Source organism: Drosophila tropicalis, unplaced genomic scaffold (genome assembly GCF_018151085.1).
Source record: "Drosophila tropicalis isolate 14030-0801.00 unplaced genomic scaffold, ASM1815108v1 contig_694, whole genome shotgun sequence".
Lineage (NCBI taxonomy): Eukaryota > Metazoa > Arthropoda > Insecta > Diptera > Drosophilidae > Drosophila > Drosophila tropicalis.
The window spans coordinates 6,213,251-6,237,200 of record NW_027173176.1 but is presented as its reverse complement, the minus strand read 5'-3'; the positions used below and the strand labels follow the sequence as shown (position 1 = coordinate 6,237,200).

Sequence of the window (23,950 nt, the reverse complement as noted above, 5' to 3'; positions counted from 1 at the left end):
TAAATACTTTTTCAGCCCATTGCATACTTCGAGGGGCGAAAATTCCCCCATTTCACATTGCTAGTAGTCTAACTAGCTCTTATGATCTGGGTAAGCCAATATTTCATGAGCTCAGAATTTCGTCTCCAGAGAAATCAAAGAGAACCTAAATTCGTTTCTCATTTCTCTTCGAAGCTAATAAAACTTTATCCTTTTTTCATACTTACCAACATTAACTGAATGTTTAGCTTCCGATTGATCGACAGATCACCCACTTCATGTGTTTGAGTATGTCATATCTAAAAGTTTCTCTGTTTAGTTAGGTACTAAGTAGTTATTGTATTGTATTTAGTTTGTTTGCAAGCCATTTGCACTATCGTTTCACACGAATAAATGTTCCAAATCCCTTGGAAAAGTGAGTGTAAAGGTCGCCGCGCGTTGGCTTTTCATTTAGTCAGTTTTAGTTGATTTCTACACGTAAATTTATTTGTAGCTCTAGTACACATTTATTTGCACACATGTTCACATTTAATAACAAACTACTTACTCTCGTAATATTTATATATATTTACTTAATAAGCAGCAGGGAAATGCATATACATATGTAGAGTAGGTAGAATATGTGTTTTGTTTTTTAGGCAACACGCGAACCAAAGTTAGCCTCTGGGCTAGAGGAGGATAAAATTGAGTTATATTTTTTTAGGTAATATTTATTTTGCACTTGTTCGACATGCTAAAGGCAAATAAATGAACGATAAGATAAATATTGTAAAAAATTTATATATATTAGAGTTTTCATATATCGAGAAAAAAAAAAACTATTTTTATAGGTATAAATGCAAATTGCTTGGTCTAACTACTCGAATGAATGACACAAACGAAATGACTCGAACTCGGATTTAAGTCTAGACTATATATACACACACAATCCTAAACTAGATCACGATAACTTATATATGGACTTGTTTGGCTTGATCTACTACTATTTACATGTAGATCTATCAATCTATCTATCTATATCTATCTAATTGTGCAAAATATTAGCTGCGGCTACAATGGACCATAGATGGGCTCCGAATAGAGAACAGCCGGCATGGTGTAGCTATAGGATGTTGGCGTATGCTCTGTAGGTGTTCGCAGACTCGCCTGTAAACTGCGTTTACTATGCCTTTTGAATCTGCAAATGAAGGAGAAGAATCGGTTATTAGTCGCCAATTACTGCAAATGGTCTGCGGTCGCTTACTTTTTCTTTAGACAACACGCCGTGCAGAGAGACACGAGGGCGGCCAGTCCTATGAGGGCCGCCAATATGACTAGCCATGCGCCGGCTGAGGTCAACATGCCAGCAAATATTGCTGCTGTGTGCGTCCTACGGATCGAACATGATTCCACCTCACTCACTCCATAGGCAGCGTAGATATCAATCAATTCCTGACGCAATTGCTGTGAATTCATCAAACGTTGCATTTCGTTCAATGACAAAGCAGCCCCATTGCTAAACATTTGAAAGCATGAACTAGTCGATGTGAAGTCCAGACTCATATCGGGCCGGGTAAAGACCTGTGTGTCCAGCACATGCAGTTCCAGGCCCAGAGGTTTCAATTTCTTTTGCAATTGCTCCTGGAAGGGTCGTATATTGTGCTGAATCTCATTCGGTGGGCGAGCAAAGACAAATTTCAGCAGAGATTTATCTCTGATAACAAAGATCTTGAGGTTGCTAAAGGTCTGACGTTTCGATTTTTGAGAATTATTTGCTTTCACTTGCATCAGGAAATACCCGTCCACATAGTCGGCAAAGGAGCCCCCGGTACGTAATTCTCCTGTGTGATTATTGAGAGTAAAAAGACCCTGCAGATTTCCGGTGGCCAATTGGCGACTTCGCTTGTAGAATTGTGGCACAAATGTGACATTCTCAATGGCCAGCGAAATGGGCGGCGCCTCGGCATCAGCATCTCGGGCTCGCAATGTGGTGACCACTGTGTCGATGGGCACATTAATGCGTATGCCCACAGTGGGATCTTTCTGTTCGAATTCGGGCAAATTGTCATCGATATCCAGGACTTTGATGGTCAAACGAAGATGCGAAGGATCCTGACGGTCATAGGCATCACCAATGAACTTGTAGCCAGGTTCACCCAATTTCAGGCATTTAATTGTCAAGCCATATGACTCGACTAGCTCACGATCAATCGGTTGGTTGGTCTTCAATATAGCTAGACTTTCATTGGTTCGTTCGATAGTGAAAATCTGCTCATTGTTACCCTCAATGATTACATAATCAATGGCCGCATTCTCGCCGATGTCTTCGTCAATGGCACTGAAATTGCCAACTATTGTGCCAGCTGGTTCCTCTTCCTTCACCGACATGATTAAGGGACCCTCATCCTACAAAAAATAGTCCATTAGTAACCTAATCTAAACAGGGTGTCTAACGTTGCTGTCTCTTACAATCTCTCGTGCGAATCGGGGCTCATGATCATCCATATCGAGGACCACAATCTGTAGAACTCGAGTTACCGACTGCTTCGGTTGTCCATTATCACTGACTTCTAGGAGAATTTTATACATGTTCTTTATCTCACGATCCAAGACCTGTCTGGTGGTTATTAGCCCTGTGTGGGCATCTATGGCAAATGCCTCAGCGTCTAGAGTATCCGGCAATATGCGATAGGTTATGCTACCCGATGGCGTATTCTCATCATCTGGATCATGCGCAATCACCTGAAAGACTGGAGACCCGCTGGCAGCGTTCTGGCAAAGAAGAAGGAAAACGATTAAAATCAAGTCTGATTGATTAATTTCTCTGGTTACCTCTGATACATTGGCCATTTGACCCACACGTGGAGCCACAAAGTAGGGAACCCCATCGTTTGCACTCACATCGCCAATGAAAATGATGACATCAATGTCTGTGGAAAGAGTTGGCTGTTTCGGCACCTGACTGCCATTGTCCTGGGCACGGACAATCAAGACATACGGTTCGGCACGTCCTTTACCCGTTAAATTGCGACGCGTTGAGAGTAAACCGCTCTGAGGATTGATCTTGAACAGGCCATTGGCTTCACCCTCGTTAACCAACTCGTATCGCACTTCACCGCCGGGTCCCTCGTCGGCATCTAGGGCCTCTAGTTGCACTACAAATGCATCTATCGGTGCATTTTCCGGGATGACAGTGCTATATTTTTTCTGCACAAACTCCGGTGCATTATCATTGACATCGAGGACATCGATCAGCAATTCGACCACACTTTGTTTAGCATCTGTGGGCTTGCCGGGGGAGTCCTCAGCCTTCACCTGGAGTCGTATGTGCGGTGTACGTTCCCGATCGATTTGTTGATGGCGGGCCACAACGACTTCACCGGTAAGATTATTGATCTCGAACAGCATAGCATATTCGCCTTGCAGGGAATAGATGATCTTATGATAACCAAGTTTCTCATCGCGTGCCGTGAGCACAGCATCCTTATCCCGGGCCTTAACCCGAACCACACGCTCCGGATATGACTTATTCTCAACAATTGTGGCATGATACGAATTTTGATCGAATGTCGGGCTATTGTCGTTCACATTCTCCACGGTTATATTGATTCGACTAATGGTTGATCGCTGGCGATCCGCACTATTGGCACGCACTTGAAGCTCGAATTCCGGGCCGGTTCCACTCTCTGCCAGAGCCTCGTAGTCCAGGCGTTTCTTTAGTATAACCTCACCAGTGCGTTCCGAAATCTGGAAATATTCCACTTCCTTGGGCTCAATCAACTCGAAACTGGTAATTGGCTGACGTGTAACCGGGTCCTCGGCTTGCAATATGAACAAGGCGCTGTCGATGGGCATTTCCTCTTTGATTTTGATATCTACAACAGGTCTGGAGCTTGTCCAACCGGGATTCTTGAATATGGGATTGGTATCCTGGAACGATTGCACATAAACGGTCACCTCGGTGGTATCCACCTGACCGTCAGGGTCTACTTCAGCATTCAAATCGCGTACAGCCACCGTAAATATAATAATGGCAGCCACATCATGACGCAGTGTGCTATTTACAAATATCTCACCGCTCTCTTGATCGATTCGGAAGGCTTCCTGGGCGCGGTAGTTGCTACGATTGGCTATGCTTACGCCCGCCTTAGTGGTGGCCTTGACCACACCCTGCAGACTGTATTCCAGGCGGGAATTCAAATCCTTATCGATGGCCTTCACACGCAGCACGCTCTCACCAATTGCCGTCCGTTCCGAGACATATGCCGCATAGTTGGCCTGCTCAATTTTGGGTTTTTCATCATTAATGTCCTTGACGTTCACATAAACCGTAGTGGTGGCTGTCTCTGGTATGGGAATACCCGAATCGACAGCATTGACAATGATCTCAAAACTATTCATATTCGAGTCACGATCAATGCGAGCCTGTGGTGAGACGGTGATCAAGCCGGATCTAGAAAGAGTAAAATAAATGCTCAATTAATGGACTCACAGCAATGGGCGATTTTGGCTTACAGTTCATTGATTTGGAAATTATCGTTGGCTCCAACAATGCGATAACGCAATAGACTATCCAAGCCATCGGGATCATGGGCAGAGACTGTGGTTACATTGAAGCCAGATGGGGCATTCTCCGGTATGGAAACGCGATAGCTAGGCGGTCCAATGATGGGTAAATTCTCAACATTTTGGAAGTGACCCTTAAAAATGGGTCGCTGATTGCCCGAAATGCCAACGCGGACAAGAACTCTGGTGGAATTGGTCAGCGGTGGAATGCCTAAACAGATAAAAAGAAGAGCATATACTTTCGAGTCGTGCAAGAAAAACCCATTGAATACTTACCAAAGTCTGTGGCTGAAACTACAATTTCATATTCACCACGCTCTGTGTCCATTGATCTAGCTGCCTTTTGGATGATAATCTCACCAGTTTCGGGCTCAATGCGAAACACATTGCCGGCTATGCTATTCTCGGAAACAATATCGTACTTGACCCTGCCATTACCTTGACTGGGGCCATCTGCATCGCGGGCACGTACAAAGAACTGTGGCTCAAAGATCGATGCGCCCTCCCTTATGGTGCGACTGTACTCGTTGCTCTCGAATATGGGATAGTTGTCATTGACATCGACGACATCGATAAAGAGATTGGCATTCGATTCGCGTCCACCGCCATCAATGGCCACCACAGTTAGGCTGTAACTGCTTTGCTTTTCATAGTCCAATGTCTTGTGTAGATAAAGACCCCCGGATTCGGGATCCACATAGAAGTTGTCGGCCCCAAAGCCCTTTAGTACATAATGGACATCTCCGAAGGCACCATCGTCGGCATCTGAGGCACTCACATGACCAATTAAAGCATCAACCGGCATATTCTCGGAGGCATTAAAACGATATCCAGCGGGCTTAGCAAATATCGGAGCATTGTCATTAGCATCTAGTAAATGAATTTCCACACGTGCTTTGGCCTTTTCCACGCCATGGACGAGGGCCACAAGATCAAATTCAAATTTGCGTTGATCTGGCACAGAGACATCGTAGTCCAGGCGACTGGAATTTAATACCCTTACCACCACGGGTGTGCGACCTTGAGCCTCTGTGGGCGAAATGCCAAAGACCCCGGCCGAATTGGAGACATCCCGCAAAGCCAACTGATAACGGCTATTCTCACCCATATCACGGTCGTCCACAAATATTGAAAGTCCTGGCAATGGCATCCCATTGGCCAGATTCTCCGTAATCGAGACATTGAAATGAGAGGCGCTAAATGTGGGATTATGATCATCGACATCGGTAACGACAATTGTCACCCGGGTGATTGTATGTTCAGCCGGTATGGCTCCATCAATCAACTCTGTGGCTCGTATGGAGAAGACATAGACACCACCATTTTGTAGTATTTCTGGATTTTCACGATCCAATGGCTCGCCAGTTGTTTGAAGGATTGCTGTACCGTCTTTGGGATCGCCAAATGGCATCAAATCAAAGTGTCCGAATGGTTCATCTTCCAATGAGAGGAAAATATCTCTCGGTATGGCCACATCGCCATCAATGGCCTTTACCGTGAGTATACTAACACCTGCTGGCGTATTCTCCGGGACAGTGGCCGAGTATGGGGCATTGGTGAAGACCGGCGGTTGATCTTGTATATCAATTACATTGATTGAGACAGTAGCAAAAGATGTTAGACGATTCTCCAAAGCACTGTCCGAAGCGGATATGGTCATTATGTAGGAGGGGCGACTCTCAAAATCCAGCGGCTTCTTTAGTGCCACACGTGCTGTATAGTTACCCTGAGCCAATTTCACTGCACGCACTTCAAAGATATCGCATATATCGTTTTCCTGCAAGGAAATTTTAACCCTAAGATAGTGTTTTTACCAAAATTGGAAACAAAACTATCTTACCTCAACACATTTCATTTGAACTTCGGCATTGATACCCTCATCCCGATCGATAACTATTATGGGTGGCTCAATGGTCAAATCAGAACCAACGGGCAGCGATTCGCTAACCTGAACCGTATACGGTCTGCCAAAGAACGTCGGCTGATTATCATTGTAGTCTCGAACAGGAATCTCCCGACGTTGGGATACGGTATTCGGTTCAGTGCCATAGACACCCTCATCGGTAATGCTGATAATCACCTCGACAGTGTCTTGCGATTCGCGATCCAATTCCTGACGCAATCGCACCACACCCGTCTCGCGATCCACTGAGAATACTGGCCCAGATATGCTATACTTCAGACGGCCTCCCTCTGGGTCTATGCCTGGGTGTGAAAAAAAAAACAACAACAAAAAACAAAATAACAAATTAGTTGTCGACTTAAAGCGGTTTGTCGGTTTGTTGGTTTCTCGACCAATCCAACGACCACCGACCGACCTCCTCCTTCTCCATTTCCTCCCCGACACGACACGCTTACCGCTTTAATTACGAGTAATCTCAAGTTAACGTCATAACGTCGGCGCTGTCACTTTAGTGTGGAAGCGTGTGAAAAATGCTAATGAAGTTCCCACAACCTACTATAGACCTACTATGCAGCGCACCTTACTCCTCCTCCTGGGCTTGCTTTAGTTTCTTTGGTGTGGGGCGTGGAAAGTAGAGCTCTGCGGGTGGACTAAGTGGATTGTGTCATTCCAGGCAAAAAAAAAAAAAAACACACACACACACATACACACAGAGATGTAGAAAATTTCTCTTTCTCTCTCTTTTTGTTTTTCGGTGTACTCCAACTAATAACAGGAAATATATTTAACCCAAAACAGAAGATAACAAAACAAAAGAAGAAGAAAAAAACTACATGCGACTTGAGGGCGAAGAAAAACAACAATAAAATATTAGAAATATGTAGAAATTCTACCAAAGAAAGCTGACAAAAAACTTATGAAAAAGTTACAGTAAAAACTCGCTAAATGAACAACTCTATTGCTTGAGCAAAGGCAATTTCCCTGTCATTAGCATGTTATCCGTTTTGCCAACGATCACTGACCGTTGGAAAGAGTTTTTACTGTAGTTGGAAAAAAGGCTGGAGACAAGCTAACCAGACAAGATTTTTCAAGTTTGCTCTAACCGTTTATGGAGAGTTTGAAACGATGGTAAACGGGAATGAGGGGGAAATCGTTGGTGGTGGGGCGAACGTTTAATGGGGAACAACAATTGCAGCACGACCAGACGAAAAAAAATTAAAACCGGGAAGCAAACAACAGCAACACGTTCCTCTAGCTTACGCTTACCAATTGCGGTCACCAACCCAAGCCCAAAACCCAACCTCAAACCCGAAACCCGGCTAGAGGCCCCCATCAAACCACCTCCTCACCCAGTCTGGCCCCCTCTCTCTTTTTCTCTTGGCGCGTGAGTGGCCGTTTCCACATTTTTCTTTATTTTTGTTCATTTTTTTTCTTCTTTTTTCTTTTAATGTACACAATCATTTCTTATTTCGGGTTTACACACATCTTTTGTATGCTGTTGGTTATGATTTCTTATGTACACCAATATTTGGGGAGGGAATGGTGGAAATTACCAGTAGAAAAAGTACACAGCGATAAAAAGCATTTCTACTTTTCACTTTACCTCATAATTACCGACGACTCCCCAAGCAAAGAGGATGTTTTTTTTCTTTAATTTTTCTTGTGATTTCATGCTCTATGAAGCATATTTGTTAATATTTTGCTATTTATTACACACACACACACACACACACACATACATACATATGTAAATACAAATGGTGGGGAGTGAGTGTAACAATTATAAACCAATTATTCTTTTATTTTACTTTATATTTATATGAATGCACGAAATATGTACATACATACATACATACATAAACATGTACTCATAATTTACTCTCAATTATTAATTAATAATTTGAATTTACATAGCGAAGTGTGAAATATAAAATGACTGAAATGCACATTACTTACATATGTATGTACAAACACATGTATGTACATATGTATGTAAATGAGATGACAGATGAAAGATAACCAAAGGATTTGTTCTAATTCAACTGTTCCTCCTACAAGGCACACACACACTCGCATACATACATGCATTCATGTAGACCACCCCCATCCCATCGTTCCGATTCATTTCTAATTCGCCTGTTGCTGTGTTCGGCCGCTTAAATTTGCATTATTTTGTTTACCCGCTTTTCATTCTCATACTAAATCGGTCAGTGTCCAAATTATAAATATGCAATGGTGTAGTGCTTTAAATGTGTATAATTTTGGTGTTAACACAATCAAAGTCCGTCAAGTGCTTCGCGATTTATTGCGATTTGGATATTGCACAAATTTTCTTTTCATTTTTAACTGTTCTTTTGCTTTGCGAATGTGGTGAGCGACGACTTCGGCTTCTGTATGTGTGCGAGCTACACAAGCTGTGAAAGATGCGTTAAAAAGAGAGGCATATAGGAATGGGGAATTGGCAAGGAGAAGGTAAGAAAAGGTAAGAAATATTTACTCAAAATAAATATTGGAAAGCCAAAAAACCTACAAAAGTTAATAGTTGAAAACTTTATTAAAAGTACTTAATACAGTTTTTAAAATGAGTAAAAACGACTGCTTAATTTGAATGTATTGTAAATTTGCTACTGATAAACCAATCTTTGAAAAAGATTTTAGATAACTAAACGTATTTTCATTCAATGTTAAAAAGATTCTAGAAATCTGAAGTGTCGTTTCTATTTAATCTCTATGAAATTTATATACGATAAACATTGTTTAAATTATAATGAAAATGTATGAAAAACTTCCGGTTTCTTTTTGATAAGAATCAAATATTAAGAATGTGAACTGGTATGTTTTCGCCTACAGCTTCTTTCATTGAGTTTGTTCAGTTAACTTTTGGGTAGTTTCTGTTCCTTCACAGACAATTTATGCAAATTATTGGCAATAAGCGAAATTATGCACTAGATTAACTTGAGGGAAAACGACGTCGATGTTATGGCAACTGACGTTGTATTTTGGGGTATTTTTCGATTGCTGCTTCCTGGCCTAACAGTTTAGGCCAAGCAATTTAGACGTTTTTATTCAATTTTTGTTGGCTTAGGTTGTTGTTGTTGGTTCATGCCACTTTTGGTTTCAGTTTTGAGAAACGGTAAACGTGTTTTGTATCTCACGGATGCAGCTTGCAAAACCAAGCCAAATGAACGAGCAAACGAATGAACTCAACCCGCTGAGAGGCCGCTCACCCAGTCAGTCAGTCAGACATGGTAGTAGACACATGGCCAAGTCATTGAGCATCCACACATCCACATGGCAATTTGGCACACGTTCGCTCGACTTGGATACACACACCATTACCACCCCCTTAAAGCAGCACCCACTTGCCAACAACCACCTGCTAACCCACAGTTGGCAGGTAAGACAATGCAACAAACATTCATACACATATATTTAGAGTCTTATTTATGAAGTTGTCTGCTGATGAAGTTACACTGTGGCATCAAATTGCAGGCTGTCGACTTGGTAAGTGGCAACTGGGCCTCTGTGTTAAGGTGTCAAGCAGATCGGCAAGTGCCTGCGCCTGTGCCATGGGAGGGGGGAAGGGCAGGTGTGCCAAATCTATCTAACTATATACATACATAAGTGAATGGGACTGTCTTGTTAAATAATCAAATTCAAGTCAATTTCGGCTGCCAACTTTCGTTTGATTGGTCGATAGTCGAAGTAAAAGTTTCTGACATTCTAAACAAAAGTGAATTGGCTCCGATTGCGTTTGTTATTAAACAATAAACATTATTGATTAACTGCTTTCGTTTATCGACATCAATATGTTTAATCAAACCAAGCAAGTCTTCGCAGAGAGTGAGTTTATCAACAAGTGCTACGCACAAACGTGTTCAAATGCATTTCCGCACAATTAAGCACTCTGTGAGATACATTTGTATCTCTCTTTTTTGTCCCCCGGTCTTTTTGTTTTGTGTGTGTTTGCTTACGATTGATTACGATTACAATAATCCCCCCTCCCCTCCTATCACCTGCATATGTATGTATGTACATATATGACCATTTCTTTCCAACGAAAACTTTGCATTCTTGTGCATGCCAAAACGAAACGAAAAAAATCTCATTAACAAATAACCACAACAAAATTTTTACATTGCAATGTAAAATTCTTGCATATCTTATGTAATCAACAAAAGATACAAATGTATCTGCATGCCACACACATTCAGATACATACATACATACATACATATGTACGTGTAGCCACAACAACAAAAAACAAAACCGAAACAAAACCAAAAAGTGGAAAAAAACTCAATACCCCACCCAAGGTTATGCCAAAAGTAGGTGGCTTTGTGGTCAGCCAGGCAGTCCAATCCACCAATAACTGGGCAACAAGATACATACATACATACATATATGAAAGTCAGCAATGGTAATTTGAAGCTTAAAAAGCATTATTACAAAATTATTCAACTATTTAAGACCCAAAAATGAGAAACAAAATCTATACATACAGCTGCGAACTTAAAAATAGCACCACTTGCTGAGGTAATGTATTCAAAGGATTCCCTAGGCTTATTTTAAGGTTCTAGGAACATGTGAATACGTTTTTGAACGTAAAATACTTTGTACTAATGGAAGCAGAAAAAAATTCTGTCAAAATCCAACGTTTTCAAAGATTTTTACAAAAAAACTTGATATACTCAAAAAATACCCGAAACTAAAAATAGCACCACTTGCAGTATTTCGCGAAATACCGTATTATTTACCAGGGTAGCATTGTAAAAAACACTTGTTCAATCGACCCTGGATCAAAGTCAATTTTAAAAGCACTTTTAGAAAAAAAAATCCAAAATATTTAAGAATAATGGGTCGCGGTAAACACTGTTCTGTTGAAAAGCGAAAACTTATCCAAACCCTGATTTTGGAGGGAAAATCTTATCGCGAAGTTGGAAATTTGGTCGGATGTTCCAACAAAATGATCCGTAATGCCATAAAGTTCAAACCCAAGCCCGAAACTCGCGGACGAAAGCCAAAACTGACTCAGCATGAAGTCCGTCGTTTAATCCGAGAGAGTAATAAGGATCCTTTTAAGGCTGCAACTGATTTGAAAAGGACATCAATGTGTCAACCAGTGTCCAAACAGTTCGAAAATACCTTCGGAAGAACAATCTAAAAGCTTGCAGCCCCAGAAAGGTTCCACTTTTAAACGCCAGACACATTGCTAAACGTCTAAAGTTTGCGAAAGAGCATGAAAATTGGCCTTCCCAAAAGTGGAGAAACGTACTGTGGACTGACGAAAGTAAGGTTGTCATGTATGGTGGAAAAGGCTCTAGAGCATACGTCCGGCGTCCACCAAACTCGGAATTCAACTCCAAATACACCCTAAAGACTGTAAAACATGGCGGATCCAGTGTCATGGTATGGGGCTGTTTCTCCTATTATGGTGTCGGTCCAATATACTGGGTGAGAACGATTATGGATCAGCATGTTTATGTGAATATCTTGGAGACGGTGATGCTACCATACGCTGAGGACAATATGCCGCTAATATGGGTCTTTCAACAGGACAACGACCCTAAGCACACCAGTAAGAAAGCCAAGCAGTGGTTCTCAACGAATTCTGTTAATGTAATGGAGTGGCCGGCACAGTCACCAGACCTAAACCCCATTGAAAATCTGTGGTCTGACATCAAAAAGGCAGTTGCTGTTGCAAAACCAACCAACAATGAGGCGCTTTGGAAAGTAATCCAGGAGTCCTGGAGGAAAATTCCGGTCAAACGCTGTCAAGACCTGGTTGACTCAATGCCAAGACGTTGTGCAGCGGTTATTGCCAATAATGGCAATGCAACAAAGTATTAAGTTTATTATTTAATACTATTTTTAATATCTAATCATAACTTGTTCATGAATTTGGTTTTTTCTGTTATTTTTTAATTTTGAGTAAATATTTGAAAAGTGGTGCTATTTTTAGTTTCGGGTATTTTTGAGTATATCAAGGATTTTTGTAAAAATCTTTGAAAACGTTGGATTTTGATAGAATTTTTTTGGCATCTATTAGTAGGAAATATTCTACGTTCAAAAACATATTCACATGTTCCTTGAACCTTAAAATAAGTCTAGGAATCCTTTGAACACATTACCTCAGCAAGTGGTGCTATTATTAAGTTCGCAACTGTATAAGAAATTTTTATGTGAAGAAGAGGTCGATAGGGGTCAACAACTAACAAGCTAGTAAAAGTAGGGAGTTTTCCTTTGGTAAGCACATTCCCAGCTTTTCATTCATCATCATTGTGCAAGCAAACTCTGGCAGTTAACGAATTCGAGGCAAAAATCATTTGATCTTTAGAGAATTTGGACTAATTCCGACTGTTGCGGATCTAGATATCGATTTTTGGGGGGTCAAATCGGCTCGATTTACATAAAAGAAAATTTAAAACGGATAAGAAAATCCAGAAAAAATCTCGCAAAATTCTAGATTTCATTCCTACAAATTTTACTAAGTTTATAAATTGTTAACTTGGCTTGAGATACAACTGCTAGAAATGGTCAAAACAAGTTCTACACAAGTTTTAGTTTAATCAAGCTCTTAAAAAAATACTAAGAATTTGGCAAGCAAACAAAAGAAGCAAGTTAAGTTATGATTAAGTTAGTTTCTTTAGTAGAGAGGGTTGGGGGGGTTACGGATCGTCTAAAGAATGGACAAATCCCAATCCCCCTTTTGGTTCCAGGTCTTGCCAACAAATTGCTTACAAGTGAAAGGCATTTGCGTGGGAATTGGGCTATTGTTTTACATTGTTTGCAAGAGTAGGGCAATGTTTTATGTTATGAAATTCCCCTCTTCTGCTCTTCTGCTCTCTTTGTCTCACTCTTGACTTACCTTTCAACTGATAGACGGGACTTCCAACTGGTGTATGCTCCGAGAGGCTGAACCGCGACATGTCTCCAGTGCCGGGTACAAATTGTGGCGGATGATTCAGCAATTGTGCCATGGTCAAGCGCATCAGCAGCAGCATCACTAGCGACGGCAGCAACATGTTGCCGTTGCTAATTTTCAATACCGTTATTTCTATATATATATATGTATATCCGTTAGTCTTCGTTTTGAACGAAAAATTCGAAATTTCGTGAGTTATTTTCTTAAGTATTTAGCACAACGACAACACGAACCAAGAGCACAATTTAAATTTACTTCTTTTTGGTTGTTTAGATTATTAGCTTGTTCTTCTTTGTTTCTCTGCGCTGAAGGTAAGAAATAAACACAGAACAATAAAGAATTTTTCAATGTTAGCCAAAATAGAAAAGAAAAACAAAACAAAACCAGCTCCCGCACCCGCCCTGTTAACCTTGCCTAGCCTACGTTGGGAGCGGGAGAATGGAAGAATTGGTGAATGCAGAAAAAATTTAGTTTAATTGTTTAGTTTGCATATTTTTTGGATTTTACTAGTTTCGTATAATTAAATATACATTTTGCTAATGATCTTGATATATGTATGTATAATGATAGAGATTTTTTCGAAGCAAACAAACTTTAAAATTTCACTTTATGCACATGTGAAAAGTGGCACATGATGATGAGGCGGCATCAGCCATCAGCCACTGGTTGAGTCTGTGTCTGTTGTCTGGGAGTTCCAATCATTGGGCTCTTCTTAACGATTGGCAAATGTTGCTTTCACGTACAAGATACGGGCACAGGAGAGTGGAAAAGAGAGAGAGAGATAGAGAGACACAGACGGACAAGACGTTAAATGAAAAGGAGAGAGAGGCAGAGAGATAGGTAAAGAAAGCAAGCAAACAAACAGGCAGAAGCAAACTGAAGACCGAAAAAAAACTGTGCAAAAGCAGCTTAAATAAATAAAAAGCAGAACTGGTTAAGTCCATGTAGGTATCTATGAGATACACATAGTTTTGACTGGGGCTATGAAAAGGAAGTGCCAATGGAATTTCGTTTCATCAGTGTTAGCCCAAAAGGCTTCTAAAGGAATCTTAAGGCCCGCAATCGAATGTCCCTAGACGAATCGTTGGATGATTAACTTTTCATTTGCTTCACTTTTTTTACACACGCAAAAAAACAACAAAAAAATACTCAGAGATGACGCTAGGGTCGAGTCCGTACCGAAACTTGATCTTGCCAATCGCCGCCGCCGCGTTCTTTTTTTGTCTACTTCTTATTTGCGTTTTTTTTTCTTTGTTTTTTTCCTCGAAATCGTTTTCTTTATTGAAGCGACACACGACTGATCGGAGCAACGCTTGCTCACCTTCTGGCCAGTTACCTGTTGGTCGTTTGTTTGTTTGGTTTGATTGTCGCTCAGAGCTCAGCTCAGCTGGGAATACTGGTTTTGGGTCTTTCTTGGTCTTGGTCTTGCGTCTCGTCGCGTCGCGTTTGCTGGTCTCTTTTTGTTGCCGGTTTTGTTTTGGCTACTCATTTCGCGCATGCGCAAAATCCCGCAAAGCAAAGCAAATAAAAATGCATAGCATACTTTTTGGCTTCTTTAATATACTAAAAGAAAAAAAAAATGTATAGGGATGAGAGGATGAAATTTCTTCTTATTTTTAGAGAGCATCGTCCACCTGAAATTGAATTAGATCCTCAACGGGAAAACGAAAAAGTGAAGCCGTTTGAGCCTCAGCTGCCAATTGATCTATATTTGCACTTTTTGGATAGCGCTGACCCATTCCCATTGCCATGCCCACGCCCACAAGTGGAGCAGGTTGTGGCAACTCAGGCACATCGGCGGCCACAATTGGATGCTCGAAATCGATAAGGGACAAATTATCACTGCGAGATATGGAACTAGAACGATTGATTGTCGATGGATTGGTTTGATTTTTGAGTCGAGTTAGCTATTGTTCCATTGATAGCCTGATGACGTGGTTCTATAGGGCTGGGTGGAAGTGGCAGATCATTGTCTTTGTTGTGGTTGTTGCTAGTAGAATGAATTGAATTACGCTGGAAATTATTATTATTATGAAATGGATTCGTAGAGGCTCTTATGCTCGCGGTAGCCGTTGCTGCTCCTATAGCTCCTCCTGCGGCTGTAGCTATTGGTTTTTGTTTGGGAAACACATTTAAATGAAGCATTATTTGATTAGCTTGAGCATCGGTAACGGGTCCACTTGGCTGTGCGCCATAGATGCAATCATCCTGATGTGGTGGGGGTGGTGGAAATTTATGGTGATGTTGCTGATGATGATGGTGACTAAAATGTGTGGCCTGATCAGGAAAACTCATTGACTGCTGCTGCTGCGGGCTTAGCTGAGAGCTGGGCGGCAGCGGTGGTTGAGTGGGGAATTTGAACGGGGTCTGCTGATAGATGCCTCCACCACCACCAGCTGCTGTGGGTAGAGCATATTCTGGGTTTTGGAAAGGATGACGCAAGGCTACCGACATAGGACGCGATGGCGGTAAAACAGGATAAATATCCAGATTCACCTTAAAGGGCACACGCTTCAATTGCGGCTGACGTGTGGCATTTAGAGTGATGATCGGTGGAAAGTGATAGGGATCGGTAACAAAATGTTGCTGCTGCTGACTACCATGCTCCAGCAATAGATTTTGATTACTCTGCTGCTGCTGTTGTAGCTTCTTTTTCTTCTTCTTGGAGACTGGCTTGTGGGCTGGCAGGGGCAACGGTTGCATGGCCAACAGATTAATATCCTGCGGGGAACGTGGTTTATATGGATACAATTGCTCAATGGCCACTCGCTGATGTGGTCCCGATGGTCCATACAATTGCATTGGCATTGGCATCGGCATTGGCATCATCATAGGCATGTGACCCAATGCCATTGGCAATGGAATACTAAATTGCATTTGTTTTTTTTGTCGCTTACCACGAAAAAAGTTACCAATTCCGCTGGACTTGAAGTTTTTAAAACTGCCAGCAATATGTAGCCCTGTGGGCATCATCATCAACGGAGGAGGCAACTTACTTGCCCCATTTGCAATATGCAAATGATGTAGAATATCTTGTATATTATTTAGCTCGGGGCGTTCAGAAGCATCGACAGTATGTCCTCCTTTGTGGAATTGCTCGGGCAATGGGCCATCGAAGGGAAAATGGAAAGGTTTCGGCTTAAAGTCATCTTGGCGCTGGGCTAGAGTTCCCGGTGTCTCGGAATATTGACGACGAAGCAATGCTGTCGATTGAGGGCCACCGCTTGGTGGTGGTATCTGGGTGGCTAGGCGTGGCGGACGTGGCATCTGATCGCGTAGAACCCCCTTTAATGGAGTCATAGTGGCAGATCGTTTGGGCAGGCGCTCATAGAGATGATTATCATCCACTTCGTTGAGCGAGATGGCGTGCTGTAGCAGGGGTCGTCTCGCTTTCGTGCGCCAAGTGCCATAAATCGGTGCAGGCGGCGCAATGTCGTCGGCACGCTCCAATAAGTAGGCATTCTCTCCTGCCGCTCCTCCGACAGCGCCACTAGCCACTACTTGTTGCATCTGTTGCAGGTGTAGTTGCATTTGTTGCTGCTGCTGTTGTCGATATTGTTGCTGCTGTTCGAGTTGCAATTGCTGCAACTTGGCACGCATCTTTTCTATATCGCTGTTACTTTCGGTTCGTTTATCACCTTCTAAAGACTCAATGTGATTAAGTAGTTCCTCTTGTTGTTGTTGCTGATACAATGCTGCTGTCGATGCGACCTTTACTACCATAAGAGACATCTGCAAAAAAAAGAAAAACAAAAGATGAAAACCCCTTTTTTCATTGCTTTTCGTTCAATCCGATTCCCTCCAGCCTCTTACAATTGTGTACACAAATATCAGGCCCATAATCCAATCCGTGGGCCTCCTTGCGATCCTTTCTGGATCCACTTTACGATACCGGTAACTGATTAATTCACGTTCTAGTGCTGGTCGCTCCGTCTCCTGCTCCATGAACATTTTTTTTCAGTTTAATTCAGTTGGCACCTGGTGCGACTTCTGCTTCATTGCGAATCGCAATGACGACTGCATGGAGTTTTTCACTGGCAGCGCCTAAAAAAGGTAAGTTATATCTCCTTTCCTCCTCCTATGCGGCGAAGGCTAATGCAACCGCTTAATTAGAAAGTTTAATCGAGTTTGGTTAACGAAAGCAACCAAAACATACAAATAAATTAATTGCTCAAATGATTTTCGTGTTGCCGGCAAGTGGAAAAGAAAGAGATATGAAAAACGCATCGACCATGAAAAAAAAAACAACTTAACCAAAGAAGAAAACAAAAAAAAGAAAAACAATCCTCGCATAGCACAAGTGCAACCATAAATATGTTCAGAAATGCCTTAGCTAAAACTAAATTCCCCTATTCTTCGAAAACAATTCTTAGATCGCTAATCCATTCCCGAGTTCAATCTTATCGGATGGGAAACGGGATGAAAGAATATTACTATTTCCCATTTTCCATTTCGAAAAGTTTCCTTTCGAAAACCTATCAAAAGTATGATAGTTGTTCATTCAATTGATGTTGGTGGCCGAATCACCACTCTTCAGACGTATAGAATCGACATCGATTCGAGCACCTCAAGAAAGTTCACAAGAGCTATTTATAAAAATCTGATGTACATCAAAAGTATGAGAAATTCACCCCATAAAGTAGGAAATTGAAGAATGCATTTTTCGAAAACTTTGAATATTTCTTGGAATAGCCGAGTGAATAAACAATGCATTTCTGTTGTAGGCTACCGAATATTTAAAACGTTTTTTTTATTTTTCAAAAAGGAATCTCTTTAACTGCATTAAGTTGCATACTTTAGGGGGTATTTCTCTAAATAGAGTGGGATAGTATTTACCATACATGTGATCAGATAAGTAAACTGATGCGCCTTTTGGAAAAATGGCATACTGCGGTCGGTGCTTCCGCTTCGCTCCGCTTGTTTGGCCAAGTCACGTCACATGGCGGCGAAATAATTTCCGCTAATAACTGTGAAACTAACTAAACCCCCTTTTCCCCTCCGGAACAAATTCTTTAATGCGAACCAATAGAAACACACGCAAAGCACATTCGAAAAACTTAATTTATTTGATCAGGTTTCAGCGATTCGAAAAAAGATTTTTTTTTGTTGTGTTGTTTATCGTAATATATAGAGCTACATAGTCTTGAGGCACACTAAGCGCTGAGGAGACAAATAATAATAGAACATTTGAACAAGATTTGCGATAGTTATAGGTATACGTAGGTAGGTAGGTAGCTAGGTAGGAAGGAATTGGGATAAGGAAAGAGAGTTTTGAGGATTTCAGTTTTGAGTTGTACAACAACGGGTACATCGGTGTACTGTGACCCTAATGATCCCTAATTGTATGAGTATGCGTTTTGATTAATTCATAAAAACAAACAAATTGAATTCTTGCTGACGCTTCAGTGGCGGTTCAGTGGCTTCATGTCCCTAGCACCATCGTGAAACGTTGAAAAATCATTTAGACTGTATTGACTAGATCTATCTAGCCCTAGACATATGGTTGGTATTGCGTTGCTAGATATAAAGCATCTGATTCATATGCTGCATCCCGATTCTAAGATAGCTTTTTAATTAATTTCAATCGAAATGAAATTAAGCGTCACTCAGCGCAAAAACGTGCGCTGGGTGATCTTGAATAGATAGCTTAGAAATCAAAGGGAATGTTGGGCTTAGGGTACTGGTAACCCTGATGCTTAGTCGGTGCTGGTGGCACTGGGGGTCTGCGAGTTACAGGGGGCTGAGTACGGGTTACTGGAGGAGGAGGTGGGCGAGTTGTACGAACTACGGGAGGCAGATATGTTGATGGGATAGGTGGTCTGGTTGTACGTGGAGGTGGTGGACGAGTTGTTGGTGGACGAGTTGTTGGTGGACGAGTCACTGGTGGCAAGTAAGTTGAGGCTGGAGTACGTGGTGGGGGTGGACGAGTTACTGGGGGAGTTGGTCTACGAGTTGTTGGAATAGTAGCCCTGGTGGTACGAATCGTGGTTGTAACTGGAGGATTTGGGCGATTGGTGGGTGGCAGGTATGTTGGTGCTGGAGTACGTGGGGGAGGTGGGCGGGTGGTTGGTCTTGGAGTGGTCACAATTTTAGTTGGTGGTGGTGGTGGACGACGAGTAGTAGTCACTGGTGGCAAGTAAGTTGGAGGTGGAGTCCGCACGGTTGGTGGACGAGTAGTGGGTCTAGGGGGTAGTGGTCACAATTCTTGGTGGGGTTGGACGAGTTGTCACTGGTGGCAGGTAAGTTGTTGGTGGACGGGTGGGTGGGCGAGTAACTGGTCGTGTTGGTGGTGGTGGTGGAGGACGACGAGTTGTTGCTGGTGTGTTTGGCTTGTTGGTGGGAGGAAGGTATGTTGGAGCTGGTGTGCTAGAACGTTGAGTCGGTGGTGGTGGTGGACGAGTTGTTGGTGGACGAGTTGTTGGTGGACGAGTTGCTGGGGGACGAGTTGTTGGGGGACGAGTCACTGGTGGCAAGTAAGTTGAGGCTGGAGTACGTGGTGGGGGTGGACGAGTTACTGGGGGAGTTGGTCTACGAGTCGTTGGAATAGTAGCCCTGGTGGTACGAATCGTGGTTGTAACTGGAGGATTTGGGCGATTGGTGGGTGGCAGGTAAGTTGGAGCTGGAGTACGTGGTGGTGGTGGACGGGTAGTTGGTCTTGGAGTGGTCACAATTTTTGTTGGTGGTGGGGGTGGACGAGTAGTAGGTCTAGGAGTGGTCACAATTTTAGTTGGTGGTGGTGGTGGACGACGAGTAGTGGTCACTGGTGGCAAGTAAGTCGGAGCTGGAGTACGTGGTGGAGGTGGACGAGTGGTCACAATTTTCGTTGGTGGTGGTGGTGGACGACGAGTTGTCACAGGTGGCAAGTAAGTTGTTGGTGGACGGGTGGGTGGGCGAGTAACTGGTCGTGTTGGTGGTGGTGGTGGTGGTGGAGGACGACGAGTTGTTGCTGGGGTGTTTGGCTTGTTGGTGGGTGGCAGGTATGTTGGAGCTGGTGTGCTAGAACGTTGAGTCGGTGGTGGTGGTGGACGAGTTGTTGGTGGACGAGTTGTTGGTGGACGAGTTGCTGGGGGACGAGTTGTTGGGGGACGAGTCACTGGAGGCAAGTAAGTTGAAGCTGGAGTACGTGGTGGAGGTGGACGAGTTACTGGGGGTGTTGGTCTACGAGTTGTTGGAATAGTAGCCCTGGTGGTACGAATCGTGGTTGTAACTGGAGGATTTGGGCGATTGGTGGGTGGCAGGTAAGTTGGAGCTGGAGTACGTGGTGGTGGTGGACGGGTTGTTGGTCTCGGAGTGGTCACAATTTTTGTTGGTGGTGGGGGTGGACGAGTAGTAGGTCTAGGAGTGGTCACAATTTTAGTTGGTGGTGGTGGTGGACGACGAGTAGTGGTCACTGGTGGCAAGTAAGTTGGAGCTGGAGTACGTGGTGGGGGTGGACGAGTTGTCACAATTTTCGTTGGTGGTGGTGGTGGTGGTGGTGGACGACGAGTAGTCACAGGTGGCAAGTAAGTTGTTGGTGGACGGGTTGGCGCACGAGTAACTGGTCGTGTTGGTGGTGGTGGTGGAGGACGACGAGTTGTCGCTGGAGTATTTGGCTTGTTGGTGGGTGGCAGGTATGTAACTGGTGGCCTGGTTGTAGGAGGACGAGTGGTCGGCTTGGGCAAATCGAACGGCACCTTGGGTGTCGGGTAGAAATAGCCCTCAGCTGCGCGAATCTTGCGCTAAAAGGAACAAAAACATTTCATAGTTGTAGAGATCCCAAGTTACCGCTTACTAGAAGAATAACTAAACGAATGCTTACCTCATGATTATCGCCAGTGGCGGTGGCAACAGCCACAACGCAAAGCGCCAAGACAAAAAGTGCACTTCTCTGTAAAAGAAAAGAACGAATGCAAAAAAAGAGACGATTAAAATTAGCCAAGATTAGGAAAAGAAGAAAAACTCTAAGCCGTTTGCGGTAATTGCCTGATTGAATTATCAGCTAATGCTAATCACATTTTCACGCTCCATTCAATGCTTCAGTTAAAGAGCACCCTCAAAAACACTGTCAACTGCCAATCAGTCGGGCCATAAAACTCTATTGTATAGTTTGCTTGAAAATGTTAAAACACTGCGACGCATTTGGGTTTCAGAAGGCATTCAACTTTGACAGCATGTCTAGGTCACGGCTGGAGAGTTTTGGGTTAAAATTTTCGATGCTTGCTGATTTTACCCACGGGCTCTGATTAAAACATATCGAAGACACAAGACCAATCTGAAGACAACGGACAGCAGACAACATGTCATAAATAACCTGCTTCGGCCAACGAATTAAACGACAAAAAAAAGGAAGCTCGACATCATTCATACATATACATATGTAGGGAGAGTTATGTCTTCCGTTGTGAGGTTGTCAACGAAAAATTGTATCTTTTTATCATCCGTTGATCTTTTATCATTTGCATTTGGATTTGCATTTTCATTATTTTTTGATTTCGACAAGGTCAAGTTAGCTCGCTCACTCGCCTGTCAACGTCAATGAAAGTGATCGCGCTCGATTGGTGAATTGGTTAAATGGTTAAGCGGAATTAATTAGCTGGCCAACAGAATTTTTGTTTTCCTTTTTGGAAATCTTTCGTTTATTAATATATGATAAAAATAGATGATTATGCAAGAAACCGGCTGTGGGCAAATCTCTGTTTTCTAGTTCTATCCAGCATAGTATATACCTCCTCCTTCCTATCCATAATATTATATAATAATCAGCTCAAGTCAAAAGTGAGAAAAATTTAGGAGAGAAGTCTTTGTCGTTGTCTTAAAATTAGCATACGCACTAACGAATTATCATTTGGCAGTCATAAAAACGCCTCTGGTGCCATTTATAACCAAATTTGTTTGATTATAGCATACCCACACACACAGACACACACACTAGATGTGAGCGTGTGTTTAGGGGTTCTGTCTGAAATTTTTGCTAATTTCAATCAACTTTTGTATGTAAATTGAAATGATATACTATAATTTATGTTAATGAACATGAACATTTTTCAATGATCTAACTTGTTTGAGAACTCGAAATTTTGGTTGCTGAAACAATGGTGAGCGATGATGATCTTTAGGAAGATCGAAATTCTATATTCAAAATTCTGGTCTTCGGTCAGTGGCTGCTTTTTTTAATCGCCGTTTTGCCAGCAATTTAATTTAGTGTTGCGAAAGTGAAAGGATTTTTTGTTTTCGGTAGTATCGAGTTCCGCAAACAAAAATTTGAATAGCTAAGTTATTAGTCTTTAGTTGTTTGGCTTAAAACAATTTATACCGCATGTTATATGTATGTATGTATATGGAGCAGAAAGACCTTACACCCATGGGGCCCTCTTGATCTTGAGATCAGCAGCCATTATGCTAATGTATGGCTAATTAATCTGTTTCACACCGAATCGAAGAGCAAATGAGGCCTTGCATTCGCATCGGATGAAGATTCAATGACTATCGCTCATTTAGGTCAAGACCCATATTATTAGAGATAATTAAATGAATCGAACAAATGTAAATTGTATACCTAAATCTGATAATGTCTTTAATGATTTTATTTCAGGGCGTGTCAGATTATAGACTATTTATTTTTCGTTTCTTGTGTTGCATTGAAAACCAATAGACAAATCTCAGACTCTTAACATATTAATAATTCTCTCTGTGTTTGGTGAAACGAATTAGTTTTTTTTTTCCTTCATATCCTAGTCGCACACAAATATTAAACTATTATTAAGCCAATTTTATGGCAAATTTGTGATTTTTTCATTTCTGTTTTATTCGTGTAACCAACAAACAGAAAAAAGTATTCATAAATGTGACTTGATGTCACGAAAATTTTCGTGAGTTTTTCCTGAGCGGAAGCAAATTTGAATGACTTTGAATTTTCATGTTTCCCATGGCCATTTTTAGTGCAGGAAAAATTGATGTCTTTTTTTTGGTGTTTCTGTTCCAAGAACGAAACAAAAGAAGCAAGCATGAGAGAGAGAGAGAGAGTAGAGATTGATTTTTAGTTCTAAGTATAAAACAAAAGACTTAGGCGACAAACTCAGAATTAAAGGCAATTTTGCATGGTCATTGCGCAGCATTTACTGCTAATAATACAAAATGTCAAGTGCCCCCAACCATCCACCTGAAGCTCTCTAGGAGAACGCATGGCGAGAGGGTGCGAAGAGGCAAACAAGTTTCATCTCGCATATCTGCATCTGCATCTCATCAGACAAATCTTATTGCTGACATAGAAACAGCAGCCCAAGAGCAAGAAATGACTTAATATGCAGATATGCAAAAAATGGCAAAGATGGTGCTGCGTGATGCGGGGGATAGGCGGTGGGGGATGAGATGCTCTATGCAGATGCAACTTCGATCCGTTTCGTTGAGCGTGTGGGCGCTCGTGGCGTATGCGTAATATGATCAACTTGCACTCGTTTGCTAGCCTCTCTCTCTCTCTCTCTCTATCATCCTCTGCCTATTTCCACTTGCACAATTTAAACAACGAGACCAAAACTATTTGCGGTCTAAATGTCACTGGGCAATCTAGCAGCTTGTCCAGCAAACTGCGGCCATTTAGAGATTGTTTAAACCAAAACAAA

The 23,950-nt window shown here is 42.2% G+C and overlaps 3 protein-coding genes across 5 annotated transcripts; all 3 read right to left on the bottom strand.

The window, feature by feature from the left end:
• Positions 1–743: 743 nt before the first annotated feature.
• Positions 744–14,669, bottom strand: Cad74A (cadherin-74A). 3 transcript variants are annotated; one of them, XM_068292627.1, is made up of 9 exons: positions 14,532–14,669; positions 13,296–13,657; positions 6,365–6,729; positions 4,801–6,301; positions 4,474–4,735; positions 2,791–4,411; positions 2,428–2,730; positions 1,223–2,364; positions 744–1,156 (listed from the first exon to the last, which is right to left on the bottom strand). In XM_068292627.1, exons 2-9 carry the CDS (start codon positions 13,450–13,452, stop codon positions 1,030–1,032), a joined length of 5,478 nt encoding a protein of 1,825 aa, XP_068148728.1. In that variant the 5' UTR covers positions 13,453–13,657; positions 14,532–14,669; the 3' UTR covers positions 744–1,029. The 3 variants fall into 3 exon arrangements, with proteins under 3 accessions (XP_068148728.1, XP_068148731.1, XP_068148730.1); XM_068292630.1 differs by having other exon boundaries at positions 13,296–13,484; positions 14,532–14,663; XM_068292629.1 differs by having other exon boundaries at positions 13,296–13,554; positions 14,532–14,658.
• A 299-nt stretch (positions 14,670–14,968) lies between these two features.
• Positions 14,969–17,303, bottom strand: LOC137579217 (uncharacterized). Its single transcript, XM_068292922.1, is given in 4 exon segments — positions 14,969–15,221; positions 15,223–15,642; positions 15,685–17,084; positions 17,166–17,303. Coding segments are annotated over 4 exon segments (2,211 nt in total).
• Positions 17,304–19,048: 1,745 nt separating this feature from the next.
• LOC137579216 (uncharacterized) lies at positions 19,049–21,094 on the bottom strand. Its single transcript, XM_068292921.1, is given in 4 exon segments — positions 19,049–19,297; positions 19,348–19,563; positions 19,565–21,054; positions 21,088–21,094. Coding segments are annotated over 4 exon segments (1,962 nt in total).
• Positions 21,095–23,950: the final 2,856 nt, after the last annotated feature.